This window comes from Brachycentrus maculatus, unplaced genomic scaffold (genome assembly GCF_059751285.1).
Source record: "Brachycentrus maculatus isolate JH-2025_06_01 unplaced genomic scaffold, ASM5975128v1 h1tg000055l, whole genome shotgun sequence".
In the NCBI taxonomy this organism is placed as follows: Eukaryota; Metazoa; Arthropoda; class Insecta; order Trichoptera; family Brachycentridae; genus Brachycentrus; species Brachycentrus maculatus.
In genome coordinates, this window is record NW_028280809.1 from 2,062,716 (window position 1) to 2,075,313 (window position 12,598).

The 12,598-nt window shown below is 35.0% G+C and overlaps 1 protein-coding gene and 1 long non-coding RNA gene across 5 annotated transcripts in view; one reads left to right on the forward strand and one right to left on the reverse strand.

Moving 5' to 3' along the window:
- LOC148311880 (hexosaminidase D-like) overlaps positions 1-12,598 on the forward strand; it is a 122,813-nt gene that overhangs the window by 106,074 nt on the left and 4,141 nt on the right. For all 4 annotated transcript variants that reach the window (XM_088278104.1, XM_088278105.1, XM_088278106.1 and 1 more), the window contains 5 exons: positions 4,519-4,805; positions 6,285-6,497; positions 7,931-8,166; positions 9,905-9,991; positions 12,080-12,272. In XM_088278104.1, the coding sequence (XP_088134230.1) occupies positions 4,519-4,805; positions 6,285-6,497; positions 7,931-8,166; positions 9,905-9,991; positions 12,080-12,272 (1,016 nt within the window). The remainder of the gene's footprint in view (positions 1-4,518; positions 4,806-6,284; positions 6,498-7,930; positions 8,167-9,904; positions 9,992-12,079; positions 12,273-12,598) is intronic.
- On the reverse strand, positions 5,142-8,053 carry LOC148311881 (uncharacterized). Its single transcript, XR_015839310.1, has 3 exons — positions 7,739-8,053; positions 6,301-6,480; positions 5,142-5,523 (listed from the first exon to the last, which is right to left on the reverse strand). It is a non-coding gene; the product is annotated as an uncharacterized LOC148311881 (long non-coding RNA).

Genomic DNA, 12,598 nt, shown 5'->3' on the forward strand with positions numbered 1-12,598 from the left:
TCGGCTCCACGTGTATTTTTTTTATATCTTCGTGTATTACGATTGGTACCTGAAGCGGAGGGCTGATCACCTTTCCTTCGTGTGTAAACGATCAAGATAACACTGTGTTCATATGAAGCAGTGCCCTATGCACCATTGGGGTGCGGATAAGGGTTTTATTATTATTTATTATTACGATCATGAATTTCTGTGTTAAAAATCGGTATGGTATTGCTGTGAGTCGTTTTAAACATTATTTGAAGCATTTTATTTGTAATGTCATAAGTTGGTAGAATGTCAAAAGGTATTATGTTAGTCCTCAAATAAATGTCTTTTACATGAGTGGTAGATGAAATATATTTCTAATAGCTCTATTTTGTATAACTTGTATTTCAGAAATACAAGTTATACACAATTTCTAGATCTGGAAGGTAAGGTATCAGCCCTGCGCTCCTGATAATTGGATATGAGAGCTGAATATGTTTAGAGGGATGGGAGTGAAAAAGTTCAGAAAAATATGAAAATATAAAGAAAAGTAGAAAAGCAGCATTGGCAAGAGCGCTAGGGGATATGCGAGTATATCCGTAGTCGTACTAGATTGTGTAACTTGGACATTGGTAATGAACTGAATGTAACACAATGCATACAATGTATAGGTAGATACTGAAAAAGTCTTCAAATATTTTAAAATCACTTCGCCTTCTATTCTGTTCGTAAATTATTATTAACATGCTCTGTATGTTATTTTACAATTGAAAAATAAACAACCTCTTGTAAATAGCCAGTGTCAACCTCGATAGAGTGGTGGTTAGCATACTTGGCCGCCATTCTTGCAGTACCGGATTCTAATCCTAAAGGGGATCAAATAAATATGAAGTGTTTTTTTTTCACTCTAATATTCATCAAATCGACATTGCATCAATTTCATGCAGTGCCCTATGCACCATTGGGTGCGGATAAGGGTTAGTATTGTATTTTGCGTTGGGACTGATATACAGAGTTGGACTCGATAAATTAATTAAAATAAATGGCGTGATGGTTAAATTTATTTTATGCGTAAATTTTAAATCAAACACAGATTTTTTGAGTCTACTAAGTTGTATTTTATTGACAAAAACACATAAAAAATTCCTAACAAGGCGAAACAATTGTCACAATATAATTTTTTTTATGTGTTTTTGTTAATAAAATACAACTCAGTAGACTCAAAAAATCTGTGTTTGATTTAAAATTAATACATAAATTAAAATGGAGTTCTACAAATTGAACGCCAAATCAATATATAAAGTAAATTTATTATTCTTCCTCTAATCCTTATCCGTACCCAATGGTGCATAGAGGGTACTATATCGTATTGTTTCAGTGTTATCTTGATCGTTACTTACGTGAATGTGATCATGTAAATAATATTCAAATATTATAGATAATAAATAATATTAATTAAGTTTTTTTACCACAGTACGCTAAAAAAGTCTTTTTTACAGTGGAATCTCGGTTACGGGAGTAGTAACGAATTAAAATAAGTTTACGAGCTTTCAATTAGGTTCTACATGTCCAAACCATCTCAACACACCTTTCTTAATTTGAGATGGTTTGGACATGTAGAATGAGTGAATGAATGAGTGAGGAAAGAACGGTAAAACAAATTTATGAGGCGAATGTCAGCGGGAAAAGAAGCAGAGGAAGACCGAGAAAAACATGGCACGATCAGGTATGCCAAATACTTGAAAGTGGTCAGGTTAGGAGTCGTAACAATCGGCGGGTATGTATGAGGAGATGCATGAACGTGGAAGAGGCGGAGAATGTTTGCAAGGAAAAAATGGTTATCTGTAAGAAGACTTAAATTTAATATGTTGATATTTATACATAAATTTTTTCACGATAAATTACCAAAATATTTTAAGGATAAAGTTGTCTTAAACAAAAATTGTCATGAATATGCTACTAGACAAAAGGATAAAATAAGACTACCATTATTGAAAAGAGCTGAGTCGCAAAATTGCTTGATGTATAAGGGTTTAAAAATGTATGATGAGATGCCTGAATGTATGAAGAATGAAAAATGTCTGAAAGAATTTAAAAATAAATGTCTAAGTTACTGTAAGGAAATGTAAATATATAAAGATGATGTAAATGTATATAATAGTTTATATTAGTTTTAATATAAGCTAACTTAAGAAAAAAAAAAAAAAAAAAGGACAGAGTGGTGTGGCGCTTTATTCTCTCTGCCTACCCCTGCGGAGAAGCGGCGTGATGGTTAGTTAGTTAGTTAGTTTCAATTAGGTTCTTGTCTACCTCTCGTCGTTATTAGCGGTTTTCTAACGGATACACGATTTTTTTATCTCCTTTTTACCGCATTGAAATCCACGCATTAAAATATCACGTAAAGGTATGTAATGTTGTACCACACTAATTTTAAAGTACTGGAAAAAAACTGTGCCTAATAACGCAATATTTTCGCAATTTAAATTATTACATTACCGGGAATTATACTCATCATTCATCATTTCCATATCTGCTGTGATTGTTATAATTCCGATTACCATATTTTTATAATAAAAAAACTTATAGCCGAAATGAAACGTTATTAAGAGGGGAGTCGTTCACACGGCTTTACGTTTTAGTATTTGAAAAACATTTTTTTGCAAGTTTCAATTAGAAACTGGATTATTCATCCTACGGATATTATTTCGATATTATATGTGTCTCAACTGAGATTTTTTTCATTTTCTACTTACAATCTTGAAATTATAATGCAGTTCTCTCCAATAAAGAGAATGATCTCCTGTGTTTGGACAGGGACTTAAACTTGCTAGTTTTGTTTGTTGGTAGTACAATTTATTTTTATTAAATTTTTTTTTTTCTTGTTATTTTTTTCTTTCTTAGATTAACATATAAATTAATTAAACTTAATTAAATTTATTTTTTGGCATTTTAATGTCTTCATTTTTTTGTCTGTAGGAAGGTTGTTGAAGTACTTAGTTCCGAAATATTTATTGGAATTGTTTGATATTGCATTTTGGTACTGTAAAGACATGTTTTTATCTCAACGATGAACTTTTGTTCAGATTTAAGTCATTTTCACCCTTAAATAAATGGAGAATTGCAGTATTTTTGAAAATATTGAGGTTTCAGATTTTTAAAAAAATGCCGCACTGAATGTGATTGAAATGGCGGATTCGGTGTTATGCGATGACTACCGAAATGTTTGTGTGTATGGTCCCTTAATCGGCGCTTATTTCGTAATAATTTTGTGCAAATTATAACGTCACATTATAACACTAATGGCTGCAGTGATTTCTCGTTCCGGTGTTTCCATCGTCATATATTAAATTGGAAATATATCCGTTCTATTAGTTATTATATAATATGCTTTTATCGCTTACACTAACACGCGACTCGTGGAAATGTATACAATTTCATACGCTGGTTTGTTAATCTGAATTCGCCATCTATAATATCGCGATGACAAACGTTTTTCCATAGAGAAGGCATAAATCGTGTACTATTAATTTTATTTTATTTTTTATTTAAGTTTTACTTAGTAAATACCACTATTTCTTAAATTCTGTTGTGACACGTATTTCGATGTATTCCGCGTCATTTTCGAACCTCGAAAATGGTGCGGAATGCATCGAAACACGAGTCACAATTGATTTTAAGAAATAGTGGTATTTACAACATTTTGATGCTGAAAGTATTTGAAGAAGTTTAAATAATCAGAATATATCTAGATTTTTATAATAAGAAGTTATTGAGACTGGATAGTTGACCTGGTAATTCGCGTTCGATCGATTTTGGGAAAATTTGGGTTCTTGAGGTTATCGCAAATATTTGCACAGCTCCGGTGTAGGTACTGAATGGCGACAATGGGGCGCTCCAATTTGACAAATTACCCATTTTCGTGTAAGGTAAACATTGTTAAAGCTGCCTTTGCACGTACGCGCTCGACCGCGCAATTAGTGCCGCCCATGCCGTACTCCGGGATAAACTGCACGTGTGCAATGTTCATGCCAATTTTGACACCAGGCGCTATCCTGCGTCAAATGGGCAACACTATTCGAGCGATAAAGCGCGTAAGGCGGTCGATGTAATCATATGATGCTTTCCCTTCGAGTTGGGATGTCGGGGAACTCGCGAGGCTGACGCTGTAATCATACAATGCTTTACCTTCGAAATGGGATATTGGGTATTGAAAGTTGCCCACCGCGTTCCTAGATCTGATACAGAAGCATCTAGGCTTTCTGACAGATCTTCTCTTGCAAAGCATTTTTTTTGTTTTTGTTTTATGAACTAAGTTGCGAAATTTATAGAAAATGTGAAACAAAGGGATGATGGGATTCGAGATGAGATGTCGGGGCATTCGCGAGGCTCATACGATGCTTTTCTCTTGAGATGGGATGTTGAGGTACTCATGAGGCTGACGCAGTACACATATGATGCTTTCTCCTCGAGATGGCATGTCGGGGCACTCACGAGGCCGACGCTGTAAGGTGTATCACGTAAGGTGGCAACTAACGTACGAAGCACACTTTCCAGGTCATGGAGCTGCACGGCGAGCGCGTGAAGTACCTGCACATCGGGTGCGACGAGGTGTTCCAGATGGGCGAGTGCCCGCGCTGCCGGCGCGCGGCGGGCGGGCGCGACGCGCTGTTCCTGCGGCACGTGCGCGCCGTGGCGGCGCTGCTGGCGCGCCGGTACCCCGCCGTGCGCGCGCTGCTCTGGGACGACATGCTGCGCCACGTGGCGCTGCGCGACCTGCTCGACTCGGGCATCGGCACGCGCGTCGAGCCCATGGTCTGGGTCTACGCCGAGGACGTCTACAGGTAATAGAAAAAAATCCAGATCATGACAGATTTTAATATACAAGATTCAGAGCTATTTTTGGTCCGCCTCCGTAGTGTAAGTTCAGAACACTCGCCTAAAGGCTGAGACTGACCGGAGCATTTCGTCGTAACAAAACATCGTAACATCGCTCGCGGCGAGCATGTTACGTTATGACGTTACGGTATTGCTGACTGACCGCGATCAGTGCTCGCTAGTGGCTTTGTGCTCAGTGTTACCATATGTCACACCAAAAAATCTGAATCAATAACCCAAAATCTGTATGAATCTTTACAACATTGCATTCGTACTGTAGTTAAAAGTGTCGGACGACGAAGACGTGATTTTTGGTTCTGTGATTTTAATAAATTACTACTTACTCCAAATGAAGAAAAAAATATATATAGTGCCAATCCCCACAAATTCCCCGCAGTTTGGGGAATTTCCCACAGATTGACAACCCTGTACTAACCTAAAATTGCATCCGACTTCGGATGGAGCATTCGGAACGAGCGGCGAGCAGCTCAGCTCGGTGTACTGACTGCCTGAATGCTCGCATCGTAACACGTTACGTTACGACGAAATGCTCCGGTCAGTCTCCGCCTCAACATTTTCATATCATAATCCAGGGGTTCCCAAAGTGTGCGCCGTAGAAAGTAAAGAGGGGCGCCGTGAGTCGATCCTCTATCATTATTCGAAACCACAAACACTCTCGGGTACCTATAAAGCAACAATTGTTTTTTTGAGAGCTAGCATCTTTCTACACAACTACTATTATTGTAGGCACCTACCTATTTCTTTCGACTATAATATATCGCTCACTCCTTTCAAGAACGTCATAAATCAAAAAACATGATTTTTCAGGAGAGCGTTTTTAAAGTTTGAAAATATAATACGATGCATTAAAAATAAATATAAAGCCACTTATTAAACTTTTTACTGTGCAACAGATCTTAGGGGGTAAAACCTGAAGGTTTATTCTCCATTTGAAAAATATTTAGTTTATTTCAAAAAATAATTAAACAATACCTTTTCTTCAAAATGCAAAAACAACACTTTCACTCCTGTAGAACGTCATAAATAAAAAATAGTCAATTTTCAGTTGTGCCTGTTATGTTTTCGGATTGCCCAGAAAATGTACTATATCCCAGCAAAAGCGGCATATTTTTAACTTAATATTTACCCGCTACATGGCAGGAAGTGTTGTTTTTGCATTTTGAAGAAAAGGTATTGTTTAATAATTTTTTTAAATAAACAATTTTTTTTTTAAATGGAGAAAAAACCTTCAGGTTTTACTTAAAAAGATCTGTTACACGGTAAAAAGTTCTGTTAGTGGATTGATATTTATTTTTAAAACATTATATTATATTTTTAAACTTCAAAAACGTTCTCCTGAAAAATCAAGTTTTTTGATTTATGATGTTCTTGAAAAGAGTGAGCGATATGTCAAATATTTTTTTAAAATATGTTGTTTTATTTAGATTTGTTCCGACTCACGTGTGGGATAAATATGCAACAGTGTTCCCCACGGTCTGGTCTGCGTCAGCCTTCAAGGGTGCTTTCGGGGAGACCGAGTACGTTCCCAATGCCCGGAGACATTTGGAAAATAATCTGCGCTGGTTGGAACTGATGCATCAGGAAGGAGTCAAGTTCCGCAACGGATTCACAGGCATCGCTCTAACAGGGTGGCAGAGGTATTTATTACCATTATTGCTTTGTCAATTTAACCCAGCCAATAGCGTTTATTGTATTACTATTGCAAAGATAGGTTTGTACTAATACAGTGACAGATTGAGTATGTTATGGAGAGTATCACTCATTATTGCTTTGTCAATTGAACCCAGCTAATAGCGTTAATTGTAATTATTACTATTGCAAAGATAGGTTTGTACTAATACAGTGACAGATTGGGTATGTTATGGATAGTATCACTCATTATTGCTTTGTCAATTTAACCCAGCTAATAGCGTTAATTGTATTACTATTGCAAAGATAGGTTTGCACTAATACAGTGACAGATTGGGTATGTTATGGATAGTATCACTCATACTATACTTAATTGAATCTAGCGCACAAAGAAACTCATTGCAGAAAACAGTGCCAGCTGGCTAATCAGATATGCCAAGTTATCCGAAACACGCTGTAATCCGAATGATTTTGTGGCAAAGCTGATGCCAGTTTTAATATTTCCACCTTCTGAAGCCATGAAAGCTTCCAACAAAGCATCAACTGGGCTGAAAAAGTCGTCCAGAATACTATGGAATTTATGGTTTTGAGACAAATACGTGATTTAGTCCTTGAACACCAGTTAGGTTCGTTGGTTCAAAACAATATATCTGATTTTTTTCAAGATAATATGATAAAAATAAAATGCAGTTCCACCAAGAAATGTCAGTACAAAACTTAAATCTAATAAAATGAAAATGTTAAATTTTAAAATTATTCATTCAGTACCTAAATAAAAATGTAAATTAATGAGCATATATTGTAATTTATGTATTAATTTTGAATCAAAAACAGATTTTTTGAGTCTACTAAGTTGTATTTTATTAACAAAAACACATAAAAATTATATTGTGACAATTGTTTCGCCTTGTTAGGGCATTATCAAACGAATGTTTGCCCTAACAAGGCGAAACAATTGTCACAATATAATTTTTATGTGTTTTTGTTAATAAAATACAACTTAGTAGACTCAAAAAATCTGTGTTTGATTTAAAATTAATACGTAAATTAAAATGGAGTTCTACAAATTAAAAGCCAAATCAATAAATATATATATTGTAATACTAAACAATTTCAACAAAACTTTAAATAATAAGCAATTAAATATTTTAATAAACTCCCTAAATAAATTCTTAGGAGAAAAAATGAATACCCATTACATGTTAATCTTAAAACAATATATAAAAGAAAGAAAAAAATACTATCATACCATTAATCAAATAAAACAATGAACCTTGAGTGTAAGTCCCTCTCCAAGCACAAGAGCTCAGTCTCTGTTTAGGAGAGACACAGCAAAACTAAAATTATAAGTTTATCATATGTATAAATGTATAGAAATTGTATTAAAAAGTGTAACTGTATTGAATAAATAAAAAAATAAATAAAAAATTGTTTTCCCCAGATATGACCATTTTGCTGTACTCTGTGAGCTTCTTCCGGCCTCAATCCCGTCTCTGGCCGTGTCCCTGTCGGCGGTGTCGCGGGGGCACTTCGACATCGCGGGGGCGGAGCAGGTGGCGGGGGCGCTGGGCTGCCCGGGGGGCTCCCCGAACGGGGGGTCAGGGGTGCTCCAGCCCGCGCTGGCGCTCAACACTGACCCACACATGTGGGACAGGTTCGGGAGGTGTTTGTTCCCAGGTACTTAAGAATTTATATGTTAAGGTATTTCCATAGATCAGAACACAGTTGATAAGAAGATCTACTGCATTATGAGTCTATGTATGTATTTAGACTAAGCTGTCATACTTGATAGTCAAATGAAAAAGCTCATGAAACTAAACACCAAATTAAACTTGAATACGGAACGTTTCTTATTCTTCAAACCCTCATCCTCACCCGATGGTGCATAGAGTATTATCTTGATTGTTGTTTACTCATGTAGAAAAGGTGATCAGCCCTCCACTTCAGGTACCAGTCCAGGGTAATATTGAATAAATATTACAGTGAAAAAATCACTTTATTTTATTTGACCCTCGCCCCCTGGGAATCGAAACCGGGACTTCGAGTACGGTAGCCGTGCATGCTAACCATTACACTACGGAGGCGGAGTAAAAAGGGGGAAATATTCAGAAACCATCTAAAGTGGTCAAGAGTAATGTGCGAATAAATTTTAAATGTCAATTTTCTTGGTGTGCGTTATATCTGTGTATAAAGCCTATGAGACATGGATCTACATCAAGCCAATAATTCACTAAATGAAAATAGCACAGAAAGTGATGGAACAGCCATGCTAAGGCGGAAAATAGTTGATGCGAAAAAGAGTGGGCAAGTCATATATCCAGACTAGAAGATGGGCAATAGAGAAGATTTTTTGATTATGACCTATCCAATGGGCTAATAATTTTGCTTATATTGCTGGAACAAAGAGTAGCACGTGTGAAATAGAGAATTTATAGATTCAGCAGCGTTTATGTTGTAGTGGTTTTTATTCGATCCGTGGCGGAATGAACAATGAACTAACACCTGGAGACTGATCAAGTTACCTTTATGCACTCGTAATTTCTGATCAAGATAACACTGTGTTGTGACTACAGTCTTCTATTCCTTATTAGTTGCTGATATGGAAAACACTGCAAGAAAATATGTTAAAATCAATGTAATAATAACACATAACTTATTTACTCGGTAAAAGCAACCCTACTATGCCTTTCTGTGATTTCTTGTACTATCGACAATTTATTGTAACATAGATCTTCATTTTCAACACAATACACACCACATTGAAAAAAAGTGTAAATGATACAAATAATCAGAAAAGTAGGTGTGCTGGTTTTACTAGGGAAAATAAATTAAATTTTATTACAAATCTGTGATGAAATGTAACATAAAAAGATGAATATACTTTAAGTTACTAATTGTTTAACTCCATAGGTAATTATATCATCCCATGAAATATTAAAGTTAATAGTTGTCATAATTTAAAATGAGAGGTTTAAAATGTTGAGTTTAGTTGAATAGACGTATTAGACGTATCACTCATGTAGTGCATGATTGCTAACTTTTTACTTTTTCATCTTTTTTATGTTTTAAATTTCATTTAAATTTTATTTTTTCTGATAGTCAAGTATTTTTTGTATTTTATATTAACACTTTTATTCTAGTTCTACTTATAATACCTATTGTATTATTGCCAGTGTCCTTTACTATGATCTAAATTATATTGTTTACCCACACACAGGCCATGCCTTTGTGGAATCTTTTTTCATATTTATATTTTATTCATATTTTTTTTGTATTTGAATTTAAGTCAAATTTAAGTTTAAAGTATTTTTTTTATGATCTAAAAACATAAAATATGCAACACCTTTCTCTTTAATCTATTTGTCCCTTTTATTTTATAATATTTTTCTGAATTAATTGATTTATTGTATTTTAGGAAATTCATTCTTCAAGCTGACGTACAGGCTTCATGTTGCAGAATCAGAAGCAAAGGAATATCTAGAGCAGACTACTAGGCTTAAAGGTAAACATCATAAAATTCTAAGTTCATTACCACTTCGCTAATGGAAAACTCCCGTTTGTTAATATATTCCTTTGATGATAAAAAGAAAATGTGTCTTTATGATGTATTTGCAGCGGTTAACCTTTTCGTATTAAATTCTATGAGAGACTTACAAATTCATTCAAAGGATTTCTGAGTCGGCACATTTTATATGCTTTATTTATGCGGTGAAAAGATACTAAATGACAAAACAAAAAATGTATGTTATTCGCAAAAGACAAGCAATGTATTACAAAGGATTCAACAAACCGTAACTAAAACGTTAAAATATCAACTGTGAATTGTAGTCTTTTTTATCTTCCATTTTTAAAATGAGCTTATTCACCTTTTATGATTTTGAAGAAAGTTTTTATTATTTGAACAACCTATTCACAATTATAAAATACTAGTGTCGAAAGTTCGGTAGTGTAAAGGCAAAGGGGTATATGTGTAAAATTTTTCATTTTCTAAGTTTTTTCCACAAAATGTCTAAAATAGTGTATTCCATAATCTGGCAAAAGAATAAAGCTGTAGTTGCAATACTTATTTAGTTTTCTCAAGATGTGTACGTATAAAAATACATAAAACAAATGAGTTATTTTATTTCACAGGTTTGTTTCTGCTCTCCTGTAAAATTTGGTCTGAGACAGATGCACCCCCTTGCTTTACACTACCGAGTTATATCATTAGTTCGTGTAATTAATTTATTAAAGGATGCGTAATCCAACATTACAAAGGTGAAGAGATTATATTTTGTAAAATGGTTATGTGAAATGGAAATGTACCGAATGTATAATACCGACAAAAAGTCAAAATAAATTTCACATTTTAAGATTCAAGAGTAAAAATGTCGTATTTTACACATTTTCATCAACATGTGTCATCACATATTGTAAGATTATTGCAGGTTCTTTGGTTATTTAAGGATTTCTACATATTATTAGTGTACACCTTACAGAAGATAATATGAGTACAAGTATGAGACCCTAAGTGCCTTGCCCATTGTCGCTGTATTCCTTTTTCCTCGCATGGTACGTAATGTGTTTCCTCCATTTCCTTTCCCATATAAGCAGTAATGTCTTCCACCCTGAGCTCCTTCACTTACATCATCTGCATCTCATCAAATAAATTATATTTTTATATTCATAAATCTGGACGGTAGGACCAGGACTGGTCACTCTACCTTCTTATAATCCTGTTTGAGTTTAAACCACGCGGAATTTATGCAGTGCCCTTTGCACTAATTGGGTTAGGATAGGGGCTGGAAGAAGAATATTCTTCCTCATAGTAAGAGTATATTAACACATTGTTGTCCGGCTGTTTTTCCATCAAGCCTGACCCTAATTTTACTCAGACAGTCTTCCGTCCAACCCTGAGTATACTAACCTTGAAACCACAAACCTAATTTCAGTCTGTGCAATGTTTTTTGGCATCTCTCGCGCCCTACCAAAAGTAAACAAATAGAATGCTTTTATAAGCATTCTACCAACAGTATGTAAAAGACACTTTAAAGCGTTTTCTCACAAACAATGTGTTAAATAATATAATACAATTTACATTTCATTAATTGATTTGACAATAGGGGGGAGGCTTTGTCTATGTCTTTACTGATAAGAAATAAAAATCAAATAAATAAATAAAAATAAGAAACAGCTACTACCCCCTCTTCAACCTTCAACGTCCCAAGGACCCAACTCTAAAATTTAGAAAAGCCTCACATACGGTGTTTGAAAATGATGCGGAATGCATCGAAACACCTGTCACAGGGGAATTTAAGAAATAGTGGTATTTACTAAGTAAAACATTAATGAACAATTTACATTATTAAGTCAAAACTCTTAACGCCAAAAGTAAATTTGAAGAAGAGAATTGTATGACAATTGCAAATATTTCCCAAAATAATCATTCACGTATAGAAAACATGATTGGGGAAGAGATGATGTTATTTGTGGTAAAGACGTAGCTTGGCATACAGAAAAGGGTTCTCATTTTGTATTGGTAATCTTCCAGCAGCACTTTAAAAAAATGTTGATAGATAGTTAAATTTTAGTTTTTATTTTTGTTTCTTAGGATGGTTGACCCCTTACAATGTTCGGCACAACTACTCGGCCCCTCTCCGCATCATGGAGCTGTCCGCTGACCTTCCTCGCCTACTCCGATCCCTCTCGTCTCTCGCCCGATCAGCTTCCGACGCTCTGGCAGACTACTGTGACTCCTATACTGTCGCTGAGTGGGTTGAGCAAAGGATATACCCTGATATTATGTGAGTATATATATTATATAATATATATATATATATATATAATATATATATTAACCAATTTATACTTCCTATTACATACAAGTATAATCAATCAAATGCTATTTTGACATGAACTGGGTTTAATATAAATTATAAATCCAGTAAGCCTTAAGTCCGCCTCAGTCCGCCAGTTGGTCAGCACGCTCAGCTACCGTTCTAGAGGTCCTGGGTTTGATTCCCAAGGGGAGTCAAATAAAAATATAAGTGATTTTTTCACTCTAATATTTATTCAATATTACCCTGGACTGGTACCTGAAGCGGAGGGCTGATCACCTTTCCTTCATGTG